The sequence below is a fragment of the Falco naumanni genome, chromosome 12 (genome assembly GCF_017639655.2).
Source record: "Falco naumanni isolate bFalNau1 chromosome 12, bFalNau1.pat, whole genome shotgun sequence".
Lineage (NCBI taxonomy): Eukaryota > Metazoa > Chordata > Aves > Falconiformes > Falconidae > Falco > Falco naumanni.
The window spans coordinates 6,235,992-6,254,357 of NC_054065.1; the positions used below are offsets into that span (position 1 = coordinate 6,235,992).

General features: G+C 38.9%; 1 protein-coding gene across 7 annotated transcripts in view; it reads left to right on the forward strand.

Moving 5' to 3' along the window:
- The window catches only part of PLCB4 (phospholipase C beta 4), a 208,343-nt gene that overhangs the window by 116,708 nt on the left and 73,269 nt on the right, over positions 1-18,366 (forward strand). For all 7 annotated transcript variants that reach the window (XM_040611916.1, XM_040611917.1, XM_040611915.1 and 4 more), the window contains 5 exons: positions 2,233-2,313; positions 2,617-2,676; positions 3,887-4,030; positions 12,575-12,654; positions 13,195-13,248. In XM_040611916.1, coding sequence (XP_040467850.1) covers positions 2,233-2,313; positions 2,617-2,676; positions 3,887-4,030; positions 12,575-12,654; positions 13,195-13,248 — 419 coding nt within the window. The remainder of the gene's footprint in view (positions 1-2,232; positions 2,314-2,616; positions 2,677-3,886; positions 4,031-12,574; positions 12,655-13,194; positions 13,249-18,366) is intronic.

Genomic DNA, 18,366 nt, shown 5'->3' on the forward strand with positions numbered 1-18,366 from the left:
TCATGTAGCATGAGAGGTCTTTTATGTGCCCACATTTCACTGAGTTGCTAGAAAAATCTGAGTCGTCGTTATGTGGAGCAATGTCTTGATTAATCTTTTGCTTATACAGGAATATCTTAACCAGAAGGATTACAAAATTACGGAAGTATATTTTAGGCCAAGCATTATGCATGTTTTGACTGCTGAAAAAGTCTAGAACAGGGTTATCTCAATAATATGGGAAATAAAAGTCAGACATGATGAGGAATCTTCCTGGTCATGTTGCATCTACGTGGTCTGATGGTAGGTGTGGGGGGTTTTACCATACAAGATGACAAATTGCAGAAATGGTAATTTGATGAGTAGAGTCAGGGCTGGGGTGGAATATCAACTTGATTTGATGCAGGTGATGAAAAGGTACAGTTTACATTAACACCTTTGTGAAAACAACTTCTTTGGTATATCAAGAACTTTTTGATACATGGGGACAAAATAAATGACAAAATATTGCCTGCCTTTTATTGTGTGAGTAATCTTTCTGTGAAATGCAAGAGACACTCGTTTGGATTGATATCTAGCTGCATTTTTATATGAAACAGGACTCCACGGGCTGTAAAACCAGTAAATGTGATGTGTCTGGCAAGAAGTAGGTTTCATGAGGGACGAGTGCTAGGGTGAAGGCAGGAAAACAGAAGTTATGGTGAAAAAGGCTAGGTAGAGCAGTGCATGCTGAAAACTCGTATGTAGTGGTATCAGCTTAGACTTAGCTATAGCAACTTTATGCTTTCTGTCTGAGTTCCCGTGACTGTAACATTAACATACTTGTTTGCTACTTGGATGGAAAACTGCAGTTTGTCAGTCCTTAAAACCTGTAAATCTTGTTAGAGGCTGTAAAATAGAGTCCAGAAGCGGTAGACACCATTCGATAATTAATGCAACCAGGGAAAAGGAGCAATTATCCCAAACACAGCATATCCCTCTTGGCTGTGCCCATCTAGGAGGGTTCAAGGACGTTACCCTGCTGTGGTTGCAGGAACTTGCTTGCCTTCATGCCCAGTGTCAAGTCAGGATAAGACCTGACTGGAATGTGACCATTCCTTAGCTCACCTGATACCCTTGATCCATGGCAGAGGCCAGAAAGGCACCTGTGGCTGCCTCCCGATGTCCTGCATCCCAGGTCAGGCTGGGGGGCTGCCTCAGAGTAACCCAGTGAGAACGAACTGTCCTGGATAGACTTACTGACTTAGGTGTGCCCCAGAGATTGAAAGCACTGGAGTTTGTGCCTGGGTTTGCTACCTAAATTCAAACTATTCTGTATGCAAGACTCTGAAAACAGCTGTGTATATTCACGTACTTGCTGCCCTTGCTGTATGTACAGGAGATGACATGGCATTTCAGAAAGGTACCTCAGTCTTTAACATAGAGCAAAGTCCCGATGTCTGAAACAGTAAGCAGTGCTGTAGCCTGCACATGTGCTTTTTGGTTTTCAATTAAGGAAGTCAGGAAGTCCTGGATTCATTTTTTTCTTCAAGAACTGATTGATTCTGCACAGCGTTATCTTGCATTTTAGCTTAACTTATGGTGTGTTAATTGAGGCTGGAGGTGTGTGGAGGAAATTTCTTTTTTAATTCAGCTAATCTGATTTTTTGCCTTGTCTAGTCTCTTAGGTATGCAATTCTTTCTTGATTTCTCTACAAATCAATATCTGTCAATCTCTACTTGCCAGATACTCTTGCTACAAAATGCTTGCAGCATGCATACTGTCACAGTCTAACAGAAATATGCTTCCAAAATTCTGAATGTTAAAATGAACTGTGGTCATTTGATCCTGAAGGTAGTATTGGCAAATCGTGTATTTTTAGCCTTTATGTAGTTTGGAAGCATTTCATTTTCAGTGTGTTTTTTTGTTTTGTTTTGTTGTGTTTTTTTTTTAAGTTCCATTTCATTAGGGTTTTTGTTAGGTAAGAATCACTGCTTTTATTAAACACAACAAATCTTCATACTTGCAAAGAAGTAGGAAAATATTAATTAAGTGCCTCCCAGTGTCTCAAGTGGCAGCAAAAAGACAATTGTTAAAAATGATCATTTTTTAAAAGCCTGCCTCCCTCATTTCTGATTGCTTTGGGAATAACAAATTCTCCAGGAGAAGGTATTTGGGGAGAAAGGTAGCAGTCTTTTATTTTTGAACAATAAATAAATTTATGACATTTGTCAAACCGACTAAAATAATGGTCTGTATTTTCTTTTATATAGGAATCTTTTGTCTTTGAAAGCAACTGTCTCTTCCAAGTGGATGAATTTGGCTTTTTTCTGAGCTGGAAAAGTGAAGGAAAGGTATAGTACAGTTATGTCAGCAGTATATATTAGATATTCTTGCACTTGGTTTATATTCTGGCTAGTTTTTAAAAATCTAAAATACTGTGTTAATTTATTTACAAAGATAGCCTTAGTCCTATTATTTTAGAACTGACGGAAGTGAAGTATTTAAGAGGGAATTAACTGATATAAAAGGGAAATATACTGTTTAATGTTAATGTAAGTGTTTGCAAATAAGATTAATTGTTTGTTTTGCTGCAGTACCTAATGGAGCCATGTATCAACAGACCTTTGAACTTACACTTTTTTTTGCCGTTTCAGGAAGGACAGGTATTAGAATGCTCCCTGATCAACAGTGTTCGTTTTGGAGCTGTACCAAAGGTACTCTATAGTTTACACTCTTTATTTAAACAAAGAATATTTAAACTGAAGGTGAAATGCAGGATGAAGTTCATTTGTTTAAAAAATACCAGCAACACAGCTTTTATTTTGCAATCACAGTCTAAAACTGTAAGGTCTAAAGTCAATTAATTTGGTGTGATTGCAGTGGGAAGGTTCTGTTATCTGGTCTTTCTGATGTAGTACAGTGCTCAGCTTTCAGGATGCAGTGAAAGATGAACAATAGACATTGAGAACATGTATCAGTTTTCACTTATTTTGTAGCAGTGGGTTGTTATGCTTAGTTTAGTCCATTTTCCATTGACATAAAACATAGTTTTGTTTGCATCCCTCTTTATACAGTTAGATGGTCAGAGAGGGCAGCTGGTCACTATCTGCCATTTTGAAGAATATCACTAGTACTAGCTAGGAGTTCTGGATAAACCCAAAATTACGGAAATATTGTCAGTGGTATTCTTCAGAAGGAATATGTAGAATTTGCTGAAATGAGTTGTGGGCCTCCCTCCTCCAGGCCTTGGCCTTTACTTTAGAAGATTTGTGATGAAGCAAGATATATTTTGACATGTCTGCATTTCCACTTTCATGTGTTAAGTGTTTCTGTGTTGACTGTAGATAACTCTCTTGGGAATTCATAGACTAAAATGTTTCCCCGTTAGAGAAGGGGCATGAGAAGTAGTGGTACAGACAACCCCATGCTTCTTGTGCTGACAAACATACCAATGTGTGTCAGACTTCACCTCTGTCTTTACATAGGTAATTTACTCTTTATGCCCATTAAATATATAGCCCTTGACCTTCAGCAGAGATACCAGCTTGTACGTCATGTCTGGGAAACAGCCAAAAAGTCACACAGATCATAACTCTCAGTAACTATGGGCCTAGCTAGATTGGAATAATTTATGTAGAGGTTAATATTGTTTCTCTATTTCCAGTCTAAATTTTTAATTTAACTTTCTAAAATGTATTTAGAATACTTCATTTATTCCTGAGTTCTCACAATTGTGTTCCTACTTGTTGCTACATATTGTATTTAGGGTTTACACACAATAAATCTAAGTGAAAGCATCATTTAAGATGATTGGCAAAGGTTTAAAGGTGCTAATGTATATGGAGATAGAAACACATCTTTACCATAGTGCATTGCATAACAGAAGTATTGCAAATGTAATGAGTTATTTATTCTGTTCAACAGGATCCCAAAATACTAACTGCACTTGAGGCTGTTGGAAAATCAGAAAATGAGTTGGAAGGACGAATAGTGTGTGTTTGCAGTGGCACAGATCTGGTGAACATCAGCTTCACTTTCATGGTAGCGGAAAACACAGAAATAGCCAAGGTATTTCACAATTAAACAGTGCGTGGGAGTTAAAAAAAAAAAGCTTCTCAGCAGTACTCGATTGTTTTTCCTTAGTAAGTCAGCCTGCTTGGCTGACTCAAATACCTCCTTATGTCTGCTGCCACACTTTACAAAAGGGCAGCAGACATCCATTTGAAGCATTGTGTAATGTGTCTGTGTGCCATGGTGAAAGGAAATAGTGACTTTATCAGTCTCTGTGTGCTTGGTGATTTATCAAAAGTAGACACCGAGACCATTAAATATAGGACAGAGCATTCCCTCAGCTGTTCAGTGTCTCTGTGTGGGGCTTGCACAGCAGACCATGTGATGATTATGCAGTGGATCTGTAACACACAGGGATGCTGAAGGGAAGTGCAATTACTTTCATTTTCCTTGTGGGTGGAGCTCAGCCCTCCAAAATTTTGTTTGTTGATAACCTAATAGTATTGTGTGGTTAATATTATTTGAAAAGACAAAAGCAGGAAAGAAAATTGCTACAGTTAAGGGAATTTCAGCGTGCCCAGGTTCTTTGCTGTTTCCTGTTGACATGGAACATTCTTAAGAAAACAATGGTGCTTTTTAACACGTCACCTTTCCTGAGAGCTTAAGATTGCAGTTCACAATGTAAATTCTGTGGCTCCACCAAGGCCTGGTACTCAATCTATCTGCTGTAAACTGTTTGAGAAACTTGATCCCAAGTACTGATAGTATGCTATTAGCTTAGATCCAGAGATTCTACACATTTTGTTTTTCTGATTGTATGTACTTGCAGTGTATTGTAATCTGTTTTGCCTGTGTGATAAACATGGAATAGTGATCAATTACAAACACCTGCTAAATCCCCTCCTTTAAATCTCCTCTTGAAGAAGTGAGTCTTTGCATGGCATTAAGTAGCCATACATCTACTAACTGCAGTTTAAAATAGGCCTTGATTTAATACATGTCCAAAAGTAAGCCCCCCTTGTGAAATGACAAAGGTGAGAGCTTGGAGAAAAAGAGGCAATGATTGTAGCTGAAGCAGCCCATGTAAGTGCAAGGGATTTATCTGTATTGATTTCTGCTATCCACCCCTCCCCTCCTCACCCCCGTTTGCCCTGAGGAAGGTGAGCATTACTTGCTGTAGAACTTTTGTCCCTTCCTCAGATAAACCAAGGTCAGGATTGGTTGGCACCTGGTTGGGATACTTTCAAACAACAAAATTTAGTGACAGACCCAAATACAAAAGCCCAGAACCTTTCTACCCATAAAGAGAGCAAAAAGGTATTCTGCTTCCATAGGTAACAATTTACAATTGGAAAAGAAGTAATTGCTACTCACTGAAGGCTGGGTTATAATGGAACTGAGTAACCATGCCAAAGAAGATGAACGCAATTTCCTGACTTCTCCAGGCTACCCATGTAAGGAGTGGTATCAGTGGGAAGTAGATTATGCCAGGCCCCTCTAGGACAGGGTGGCAGAGTGTGGGCGCAGTCCCTCGGGGGTGCCACAACTGTGGCAGGTGGGCATGTGCAGAGCTACTGCCTGCAGTGGGCAGTGATGAACCCTCCCCTCCAGGCAGGGCTCATCGCAGGCTGTCTGCTGCGATCTGTCATCATCCCTGCACTTGGGCAGCTCCATATTCCTCTGCCTCTTGTGGTGATGTGCTCAGCAGGTCCAGCCAAGTCATTGCTGAGCTCCAAGTATAACTGTTCCAACAACAAGAGTATGTTTATTATCGCTCCACTTGTCTCCAAGCTCCAACTCTGGTATTTACATTCTATCTACTTAAATTTTATTGGTGGTTTCAGCTAGGTAATTGGGTTTTGTTTCCACTCTTAAAACAAAACAACCACAAAATAGGGTGTACTGTCTCTGATTGCAAGCAGCTGTCATGCTCCACTCCTAAAGCAACTCCACTGTGGTAGTAGAGAGTGACTGTAAAAGGTGGAATTTTAAATTTCATGTTTGGAATCCTGATTAAGTCAGGTTATATAAATTACTGTGAGCTAAAATTAAAACATGCGCGTGCGCGCACACACACACACACATATTAGAAGTGTGATCCTATGTGTATATTTTTTCTTTTTTACTTCCCAGATGGACATTCTGTAACCTAGTAATCTGATAATCTGCTTTCTTCAATCTAGGATATTTGAAAAGCCAGTGAGTATTTGGGAGTGAATTTTCTTAGTGCAGAAGTGGTGTAGCACTGATGTAAGGCCTTAGCTCGTGGTATGTAGGCTGCCTACCCAAAGCTGGTATAAGTCCAATAAAGCTGTTGTAGTTCAGCAGCCCAAAATCTGGACTTGTCTGCTTTGCTCATCCACTTTGGCAATGCATTAAGGAATTTAACTTAAAAGATGAATGTAAATCAAGTCAGCTCTTTTTACATTCTTTAATATTACTGCCTATCAGGGTTAAATTTGTCCTGACAGTTGTTCTTTCCCAAGTCCAGCTGTGCTGTTGGGAAGGTCCATCTCTCCACCTGATAGTTTTTGCCCTTCTGCCAGAAAGTACTGTTCCACCTGCCCTGCTGGCAGAGGACTTCATGTGAACACTCCTAACTCACTTCACGGAAGGGCTATAGCATTAAGCTCATGTTGCCTGTTTAGTGGCAAGGCTCACAGCAGTGTTTAGGATAACCTGGGTCCAGGAAGTGCTGATGCACACCATTCTTCTGGCAGTAGGTAGGGATGGGAGCAGCCACAGGGGAGATGGGAGACAGGATGAGGAGGAGAGTGGGGTGACCTTTTACACTGCCATAGCTGGATTTGAAATAAGGTATTTTCTACAGCTGTGTTACTGAGACAATGAATCACATCTTGATGGATAACCTGTGAGGCACCAGAATGAATCGCATGTGCCAAAACGTTGTATTACTCATATGCTGACAAACAGCATGAAGGTGAAATGCAAGCTTTATCACACAGCTAGTAATGTTATGGTGTTGAAGAAGACTGCAGTAGAAAGCATTTCGTTTTGACATTATTAAACTCAGTTTTTCAGTTGCAATAGTGTTTTTCATTTCAAAATTTCAATTTGGTTAAAATACATCACTGCCATTGGAGCAATTTGTTGCTGTTTCTACAATATGGCTCTTTTTGACTTACAAAAAAGTTCTGTTTCAGATGACCCTGATTTTTTTACCATGAAACAAGATATTAAATATTTGCACAAATCACATTGCTAGGAGGGCAACTAGGAGGTAGCAGAAGATTCCTGCAGGAATATCCCATAGTCACATTACAGAAAAGTTCTGTTTTCCCATAGGTTTGGTTTGTTTTGGTCATGCAAAGCAAAACTTTTTAAGAAACCTGCAGAACATGCTAGAACTCTAGAAGTCTGCTGCTGTTCTCTCTGTCCCGTTATGTTAATATATGGCTTATGTCTCGTAGTCTATGTGATAAACGTTTCTAAACTATGACTTGTCTTAAATATATGACCACTGCTTTCATGTTCAGGTAGCCCTATGCCAAGTATGTAATACCATGTTCTCTACAGAAATCTTCATATCCTACCCAGCTTGCAGTTAAGTGTATGTGATTTCAGTGTGCTTGCTTTTCTGCTTTTTCATGGTTTTTTTCACTATGCCACTGTGGAATTATCAGTAAATTGAAAACTTAGTCCCTTCAGTTCTCCATAGCCAGGAGGTCAATTTCACTGTGTAAAGCTCCACTATGTTTGTCTCAGTTTGTATACAAAAGCAGCCAAAGTGAGTTTTCCAGCCACTTTCCGAGTAGAACCCTGTAATGGTGGAAAAGTCATTCTGGCATGGAAAGCTTTGCTGAAGAGTGGTAGCTGTCTGCACACATCAGGCAACTCCCACTACAGAGTGTTTATGTGAGCCTCATAAATAAATAAATAAATAAAATACTTGAACGTTGGGATTCCCTTTTATCTTTGTAACAGAATTTTCACAGCAATATCCTGTAAACTTGTGCTGCAGTTGGTCAGTAGGGGATAGGTTTTATGCTGTCACTAGTCTGGTCTCCTTGCTCTTGCTGTCTTTCGTTAGAGGTAATTTTCATACAACAGAAATCACTTCTGCGACATCTGCGTTAAGGGGGACATCTGCTGGTCACAGCACCGCTGGGTCAGGGCAGAGTACCAGGGAACCCTGCCAGGGCATGTTTGTCTTGGTAAGAGCTGAGAAATGTAGTTCTGTTCTCCGCATATGTCCTGAACCTTCAAGCTACCAAGCCCTTGACTCTGACAGCTGCCCAGTGCTTGGATTAAGTAGTGTGCAACTGTGGAGAGACTGCACTGAAATAGTGAAGGTAAAATCTCGAGGTCTGGATGATAGTGACCTTATCTGTAAATAAGCCATGGATGAACTTGTCCAGAATTTAATGAGCTGTAGGTTACAGTGATTTTTAGCCTTTCACGATCTGTACCCTTTTTAACCCTCCTAAATGAAACAGTGATGGCTAAAAGAGAGCTGAGAGACCAAACTTACCGGTGTGTCCTGCCACTGCTGCATGTGTTTCATTGATGAACCCTAGCTAAAACAAGGTCTCTGAATGCCTCAGAAGCATTTGAGTACTACAGCAAAAGCTAAGAGTACTTCTTCCATCAGTTTTTCTTGTACCTTCTCCTTATAAAGATATTTGACAATGTTGGGTCTTGTTAGAGGAAAAACAACACAATCAGCTTATTCCAGCCTGCAGTGTACTTAGATTTTGGCCTCTTGTGTCAGTCTAATGGTCTGTGTTTAAGGTGTACTAGTCTTTATTATTGTTTCTCTATGATAAGATAGCAGGGCCCAGATACCTTTTTTATATGAATCTGGAATAATTTTTGGTATATGGAGAGCTATTCAGGAGTTATATTGACAGATTTAAAGGCACTGAACCCTATTTTGAAAATCAGAAACTATTTAGCACTAGCATCATTAAGAATCAAATCTATCCTGTATTTCTATCAAAAATACTTTGTAGCTCTAGTTTCTGTAAGACCCAAATGAAGTGTTTCCTATCTACTTCATTTCAGAATGTCATTTTGTTACAGGATATTTATTCTTTGGAGAGGCAGTGATTTGGATATGCTGAGCACAAAAGGAGAGAATTGAGAATCTTTATCCCTGTTTACTTACATTGGTTTCCAGGCCTTTCAGCTTCGTCTGTAAAATAAGTACTGTCACAGCATACAAGCAAGGCTGCTGCTGTATTCTTCATAGCATGTAGCTGAGAAAATTCTGAGCTGTTCTTACATCCCTTCCACAAGGTCATCAGACAAGTGTACATTAAATATGGGAATGGTTTGTTGTCAGGAAAGCATATATTGCCAGCTTGACACTTGTCAGAGTGTTCATGCTCTGGATATTTTGTGAGTATCAATGCACTGGATCGCAGTGCCTTAACAGAGATTATGAAGATAGTTGTCATAAAAAAATAATTTGGAGATTATTCTGGCTCAGAAGGACAAAGAGATTGAATGTATTGCATTGATCCTGAATATTTAACTGTGGGTAAGGAATTTTTTTTCATTTTATGACATTTTGCTTCTATATAGTGTGTTCGCAGTCCAAAACCATATTTTTTTTCCCTCAACCCTCTTATTTGTAGTTAGTTTGGGCCAGCTGGTAATCATGGGGAATATCTGATGAAAAGCTTCAGAAACTATTTTAGCCCCAAACTGAAGTACAGGCGGCCAGATGCTGCACTGTAGTGCAGCTGTGTGGTGTGGAACAGGGGACATCATGCCAAAGTAAAGATGGTGGACATAGGTGGATAGAGACTCTTAGGTTACTCCCTTGCTTGATGCCAGCAGAGATGTGATGCTTTTGTGGCTTATCAGTGTTTGGCAGTAGTTCTGTGCTCTGTTCATGTAAGAGAATGCAGTTCCTGGTTTGACATCTCTATCAGGAAAGGGCATTATCATTGAAAAAAGATTAGAGAATCCTCTAAAGTGGGAGTCATCAGGATAACTCCTGCAAAGAAATTATTTGATAGGTGGTTAGTGTATTGAATCTCTCTATATTTGTTTTTCTCCTAGTAGTATTCCTTTTTGGCAGCTGTTCTTGATGTACAGAAGTAACTTCAGAACCAAGTGCTGGGTAACCTTCTAAATGTTAGATTTTGTTATATCTGGTGTAGTTGTAATCCATTGCTTTCAAATCAGAATGTATCTCTGGGTTTTTTTTCCTGTTGAAATGGTGACATTGCCAGTATTGCACCAATGCCATTTCTTAGTGGAAAAAAAATGGGAGTTTTGAAAGACTGAAGTTTAATCACAGCATGCATTTTTCATAATTTAGTTTTGCAAGTTCTTTTGTTTGCAGTGCATATGCCATTATGCTGTGTGGGTCAGTGTTGAAAGGTGAAAGACTGAGGAGCTGTTAAGGGACCACAGGCTAATCCAGGTCATATGAGGATAAATTTTTGAATAGCTATGACAGTGTAAATACAGCAGTAATGTTACATTTCACTGTTTAAAAAAACACCCAACCAACGAACCGAGACAAGCCACACAAAAATGTAGATAGTTGATGAGAGCTGAATTTTGACAGTTCTAGGAGGTTGAAATACATGTAAGGCTTGTTCAGGCATTTATCCTGAGATTATCATAAGCAGTATTGCAATGTCATCTTGAGTGAGGGAACATTTGTAGGAAAAGGTAAGTGTTCCCTGAGTCTGTCAGTGGCTTCCAGGTGTATCGGTTCTAATAAATAACATTATCTCTCCCCATGAACCTTGCTTTCTTAAAGTTCCTAGGCAGTACATCCATACTGTGACTGAGTCATCTTATTCATGCAGCTGGAAAAACAGAAGTAGGAGGGCAGACTGTTACTGGTTTATTCTCAAGCACAAAATAATTAAAAATAAATATATAGAAGAATTAAAGATTTATATTTTTTTAAAAATAGTTAAATATCAGGAGTCCAGAGGATGGCCACAAAGATGATCAGAGCTGGAGCTTCTCCCCTATGAAGACAGGTCGAGAGAGTCGGGGTGTTTCAGCCTGGAGAAGGGTCCGGGCAGACCCTCTGGCAGCTTCCAGTACCTGAAGGGACCCTCAGGAAAGCTGGAGAGGGACTTTTGACAAGGGGTATGTAGCAATAGGGCAAGGGGTGACGGCTTTAAGCTGAACAAGTGTAGATTTATATTAGATATTAGGAAGAAATTCTTTACTGTGAGAGTGGCGAGGCACTGGCACAGGCTGCCCAGAGAAGCTGTGGCTGCTTGTGGCAGGGGGACTGTAACTAGGTGATCTTTAAGGTCCCTTCCAACCCAAACCATTCTATGATTTGATGATTAATAAATGTCTTAATAAATGGTTACTTTTCCTAAAGCAAAATACATTTGCGGTCCATTTTTAAGACTGCCTGATTAACAATTTCTTGTTTTAAAAAGTTTGTGACATGCTTGTAATGAGTCATGAGTACAAGGGTCTGCTGAAGTTTGTTTGTCTGCTGAATTGACACCTTAGACCTTGCTTTAGCCCAAAGGGATTTTCTACCTGAAGTTTACAACATGCCATTTTCCAAAGACATTAATATTCCTCCTATATAAATGATGATTTTTTAAAATCTGTTTTGCAGATGTACAACACTGATTCATGAAAAGAAAAATATACTCATCTGCATCTATTTATAAGTGTCAAATTCTGGATCCTGCGCAAGTCAGTTCAAGCTACACACACAAATCTGGCCAGAAGCAAGAAGCTTCTTTATTCATAAGGTTAATGTTAAGCAGCGGACCAAATGCTGTCTCAGTTCCACCAGTGTATCTGTTAAGTAATCCTAGCATTACAATGGCGTATTTGAGATTGAACTTGGCTTGTAGTGCTGTCATTTTTTTCTCTTCCTATAGCTTTATCCTGCCAGGATTCTTGCTGAAATCAGTGAGTGTTCATGTTAGGGCCTAATCCTTAAGCTTCTTCTATATGTTACTGCAAAGTCTAGGTGCAAACTATAATAGAAAAATAGATCCATAAAAAGGAATTACTTAAGTTCTGTAATGGTGCTTTTGGCTGAAAATCTTCCCAATGATTACTGGAATGTTTTGCTTTTTAAGGATGAAAGCAAGAAGGACTTGAATATGTAACGGGGTGTTAGATGAGGTCGGTGTCACAGAACAGTTGTGCCTCCCTGTGGTTTGCTCAACCTTATTATTTTGTTTCATTCCTTTTAAAAAACTGGACCAGTTAAAGATGTCAGCACATTGTATAATGTTGCTTAGTAATAGCTAATATTGCCAGCTGCAGCTGAAAGGGAGGCATATGTTTATACAGACTATAAATAGAAGGCTTACTAAATCAACCAATGGACCACTTGCCTTTGCTGGCAATAAACTTTTAATATCACCGCTGATGCTACAGGTAGTACTTGGAAGAATGGAAAACAATCACTTTGTTTAGTGGAGGATGAAATAGTAATGGGAAAAATGTGGCTGGACTTTTCTGTGGTCTTACAGGCTGTGAAGTCGGCAGTTTTTTTCCTCAACTCAGGTTATTAATGTTATCCACAGCTGCAAGGAAGAAGAGCCTTCCCCCAAGACAAACTTTTCTATTTTTCCCTCCTTAGTTTTTCCTAATTTGGTATTTCTGTATTTTCATGTTTTTCAGCGATGGGTAGAAGGGCTTGGATCCATCATACATAACTTTAGAGCTAACAATGTCAGTCCAATGACATGTCTCAAGAAACAGTAAGTTACTTTTTCCTCCTTTTTTCCTTTATTTTACTGTCCTATTTTCCGTCGTGGAATTAAAAAAAAATTGTTTTTCATAGTTCAACATTTGCAATCATGAAACAGTGTAATAAAGAAAATGGTGTTAAATTAATTTAGAGTTATTCTTTCCTTTTGACCAGAAGAGGACTCAGGTTTGTATCTGGCACCTGCCCAGGAGAAATTACACGAGAATTTATAACTCTTCATTTGCTTTATTGATATTGTATGTTTTAATTATCATCTGGTTTGTTCTTTCGTTGTTGCATATGCAGACAAAACCCCATGAGTCTGTCTTGTCTGCACACTTGCGTTAATTGATACACTGATTCTTTTGGGCTGCTTTTTGCTTTTACAGTTAAAGTGCTCTGTCTAAAAGGTTCCAGAAAAATGTTTTTATTACAGAACATTTCTTTGTACTCATTTAACAGACATGGCAATAATCTTAAGCTAAATAGAAGTGTCTAGATCCCAATTTTAATAAATAGTATTTTAAAAATATTTCATTCTTAATTTCAGCTGGATGAAGCTGGCCTTTCTAACAAACACAAATGGGAAAATTCCAGTTCGGAGGTAAGCACAATGGGGAGTTCCAATTTTTATCAGGTACTGGTTGTATAATATTAATAAAATTATGTGGATTAATAATAAAATGTAATATAAATTTTATTACCAATACATACATAAAAAAATAAGTACAGAACTAGACATAGCTGAGTTCCTTACCTCCTTGGTAAACTAGGCAGGACTTCTTATCAGCCTAGTAAGTTTTTCCTTAGTCCATTGTAATGAAGATAGGAGTGCTTGTAATTGTTTTCAAACTCACTTAGAGCTAAAAGCATCAGTTTTCTCAGCTTAAAACTCCTCAAACTCTGGGATGGGTTTTTCAGTTGTAAAACTTTATAAAATACTTACCAAAAGAACCATAAGAGCTTGCAGGCCAGCTAAGTAGAGGACAAAAAGGTACATTTTAAAATGTAGTTCTTTGTAAAAGAGACAGATATAGCTCTGCCAAAAATACTTCTGCTTTTATAGGAATCCCCAGAATAATATTTGGCTTTTTCCACACAGTAAATGAATCATTGTGTGTGTTGTTGTCAGTAACAGAAAAGCTAGAATGGTGCAGTTTTTTCTGCACAGCTGTTAACTATTACAGGTTAACTGATTTTCAGTCCTGTCTGGCTAGGCAGTAAATCTCCCCCGCTCCTGCTCTAGAAATTAATTTTTGGTAATATGTTGAGCCTCTTTCCTTTTTATGCAGTATTTGAAAACCACACTTTTGGGGCATGCTGTTTTTTCATAAATAGTATCTCATAGAAGGGAGCAAGAAGAAGGACTTTGTAAAATAAGCCTCACAGAACATTTTTTTTTTCCGCTGGTGAAAGGGAGGATTTTGCATCTATAGAATCTGCAAAAAGACAAAGGGCCTGCCATGCTGCCTCCCAGGTTTCTTTAGTTTCATGACTCGAGTGACACCTCAACAGTGTTAAGGCTGTTTCAGTGTATTAATCTTTCAGCTTTCACATGGCCAAGCCCCTGCTTATTTCTCAAACTTGAACTAAACTGCCATAAGGCACCTTCTGTGCCCAAATCCCAAGGGTAATGATGAGGGCACAATACTACAGGGGCAAATTAATTTTCAAGACTCTAGAGCTTTATGCCTGTGCTTGAACATAGAGCTTTATTCCTCAGTATGAATTTATAGCGTGCTAGCTTGTCTGAAACTGCTTCTGCCTTGAAGTATTTTATCTTGCATTTAGTGAGGCATAAATTCTGTCCGTTGTGCTACAGCACACTCATTTGCGTATGCAGATAAGCCCGCATATTGCTGAAGAGAATCCATTCCACTGCTTCCAGTGTATTAAATCTTCAAATTCAGATTTGCGCTATTTCCAGGTTGACATAAATTGGTCTCTAGCAGCTAAATTTATTGCAAAAGTGGTTTGCTTACTAAATTGTAAGGGATCTAATCTTCCATGCTGTGCTGAATCTTCTTTACATCTGGATGCTCAAAGGAATGCTGTGTTGGTGTGGGTGAAATGTAGCAACTTTTTGGGGGTCATTCGGGAAGCTGAAAGGATGTATCACGTGGTAGGAGAGATGTCAGTGACAGGCTGGAGGAAAGTTGTAGAGGAGGAAGGTGAATGAAGGGGGGGGTGGGGGGGAAATCAGTCTGCTCTGTAGATCTGCATTGCAAAAGAGGGTGAATCAGAGCCCTGAAGGAGGATGGCAAGATCATGAGATCAGCCTGACCTAGCAACAGCTACTTACCATGAAGTGGGAAATGGCCTTCAGGTGTCTCAGCACTGGGCAGCCTGGGATGTGGGGGACTTCATTGCTTTCCTCCTCCTCCCATGAACCCATAGTGTAGAGAAGGACTGTGAAGAGACAAAAGAGGAAACAAGGTAGATGCGTAAGGAGAAGGCTGTGTGGGTGAGGAAGGCAAGCCAGGAAGCACTGGCCAATATGGGCAGAACGGCTGTGCTATGCAAGGTACAGCAAGTTTCACATTGTTTGTCCAAGCCTCCTCCCAGTAACTCTTAGCACTGGTTTAAACCACTGTTGCTTCCCTGTCAGCTGACCTCCAGATTGCTGTGGTCAGCCTTTCCCATATACCTGGTTTTCAAACACAGTGTTACCTAGTCAGCCCTACTTTGTCAAACCTCCACTTCCTCCTGCTGCTCAGGGACTCCTGTAGCAATAGCTGTAGCTCTGGGGATGCAGATTGGAAGGTAATTCTCTCAGAATACCCAGCAGATCTGTTAAGTTGCAGGAATGTGTATCACAAGATCACCTGTATTTCATTCTTACACAAAAGTGCAGTAAAACACTGAGGAAAAAAAATCTCACCTGGGAAATCAGAGCTCCTTGCATTTCTTTTTAGATTTAAGACAGGTTTTTACAGCTAGCACATGGCCATAGAGAATGATGAGCCTTGAGAAGGTGAAACTCCTTATGCTGTCGGTGGTAAATGGCATAAATAGTCCTGACTCCTTGCTTAGTACAGTTGGGGGTTGCACAGTCATGAAGATTCAACTACTTCTGGATTTTAATGTACTCTAGGGCATATATCTATTACTATTAACCTACTATGTTTGGGAGAGAAGAAATTCTGGCAGTAGTGTGAAAACCGTAGGAGAGCAACCAGTTTTACCTTTGGGCTTTCATAAATTTTAGCAGTCTGCGTCTAGAAGTACATCTACAGACCTTACAAGGACAGGGCATTTGGTGAGATATCTTTTATTTTCAGATTTTAACACTTCTGTAAATGATGAATGAAAACGTCAGTGTTTGTTTAAAAACAAACAACCCCCCCAAAAAAAACCAAACACAAAAAAAACCTACTTGATTTCTGCAGCTTTCTGTTGGCAGAAAATGGATTTTCTACATATGCATTGCACCTGTTCAGCTAGAGCCTGTTTAGAAATTAACTTTGCTCAATCTATGCTTATCCCTTGTATAACTAAATTTCAAAGGATTTAAGTTGATTTGGCTTCTAACCATGAAAATATATAAAAAAAGAAAAAGCTGAACTATGAAAAATGAGGCTTAAATCTGTTTTACAGTAGTTTAATTTGAAATTTCACTTTTTTATTAAATATATTTTGTATTGATTACTGCAGAGTGTCTGGAAGAAATCTTTTTTGATACTTAGATGATGGTTGGAAATCATGGTTTTAGGTTATTTCTTGTGCAGTTTAGGCAGTGGTACTTCCAGTTCTAGTGAAACAGATAAATTTAGTGGAGTCATGATAAAAGATTGATTTGAACAGTTTGTGTTGGCTTGATTTTTGAAGTAATGGTTGGAAAGTGGTGAAGGTCTGAAGTAACCAAGTAATTTAATCCCTCAATAAGTACAATAGATTCATAACCTTCAGTCCCAGATTTGGGAAATATTTTAAATATTTATGAGGAAGTACATTCACATGTCACCATAAAAAGCCCCAAACCACTGTAGAGCATAAGGCGTAAACACCTGTAGGTGTTTGTCAGCCAGTAACTTGCCTGCATCTGAAGTAGCCAGTTTTCTTCCAGGCGTGCAAGGTGAATGTAAATCTGCTAGAATTAAGTCTCTTCTGATAAAGGGAAAAGTCACTTTATTTACAATGTCCTTAGCAAAATGAAAGTGTTATGCAGTATTTTTACAATCTTTTTTGATTCATGCTATCTTTTCTAGACTGCTGCTTTCATTACAAATTACTGCTATGTTTGCCGTCATCTTTGGTGAAATAAAAAATAGTTTGGCATCAAAAATGAGTTCCCTGCAGTGACAGAGTCTTGGCTCACAGTTTCTGATTAATTACTTATGCCAGTATTACACATTTTATATGACACTTATTATTGGGGACTTGTTCATTAGAATTGATGTGGAATTTTTTTACAGAGCTGGAGATAGGTTGTAAATAGTAGAGCTAACATACTCTGTGTTCTAGAATTAGTAGAAAAATAGATGTCTGAAATTTTTTTAAGAAACAAGTGCCTAAAGTTAAACTCAGTCTGTATTTTAGTGAAAACATCTCAGTACTTACCAGCTTTGGAAAATCAAATAATTTATTTAGGTGCCTAAATAGGGATATAGAAATCTAACTGTTGAAAGAACCCACTAAAAAAAAAAAGTCGGGGGGGAGGAGGTGAAGCCAAGATTTGTTAAAATTTTATCATTTAGATATTCCACTTCCTGATCTTAATTTTACTAGTATGAAAATATTTACATAGATGGTTTAGAGTGTTTTGGAGAGAAAACCAGCTGTGAATTGCTATGGCAACAAATAACAGCAACAGTTTGTTTCACATCTTTGACCATGTGAAATTATTTAGTATGCATGAGATTAACAAAAAGTCTCAGCAAATGGTTGTCTCACTTGATGGTAAAGAGCAACATATTCTTACTGGGCAACTATAGAGTCTTTCCCGATGTCCAGCTTTTGTTAGCATTAGTAATAGGTACTGGATACAGACTGCAATTTTTCTCTCCAGATTGAGACACCCAAATCAAGAGGGGTTGTGGGACACGTTATTTTAGTTTAAGCAGAAAGGAGGAGAGTTGTTAAGTTTGGATCCATTTCTCCAGAGTTAGAAATCATCCAAACTCCTCTCAAATGGAAATGGAAATAAACCAAATGCTTTCATGTTAATCACACCAAATAGATAAGCTATAATTGGATTTATTTAATTTCAAGTAAAACCAGTTTGTCAGTCATATGCATGGTGAAAATCACCCCTGTTTTGTGGAAGAAAGAGGATGTTAATCAGTTTGGTGGAAATATTTTGGTTGCAACTGAGACCTACCTAAACAAGTGCTGCATAGCATGTCTATCTAGAACAGGGATATTTATAATGGCTTGAAAGAGGGAGCATTCAAGGTGGAGAATGAACACTGCAGCTGGTGATGGGGCAGGGAATGAGATTTGGCATGCATCTGGAGGGGCTCCTGCTAGCAGCGACTGCTTGAAAAGGAAAGAAGGAAGCTGCCATTGGGAATGGTTCATGCCTGCCTTATGGGTGACCTAGGAGACAGGTTAATGCTTGGAAGGGAAGGGACGTCCCCACCACCAGGAATGGCTGGAGACACGAGTCTCCTCACTTGTAGAATCTGCTGCTTTTTAAATACAGTCATTTATCTATGCAGAGAGTTTAAAAGAGCCAACAGAATAATGCTTTGCATGGCTCTGTATTCCAGTATATTGGGGA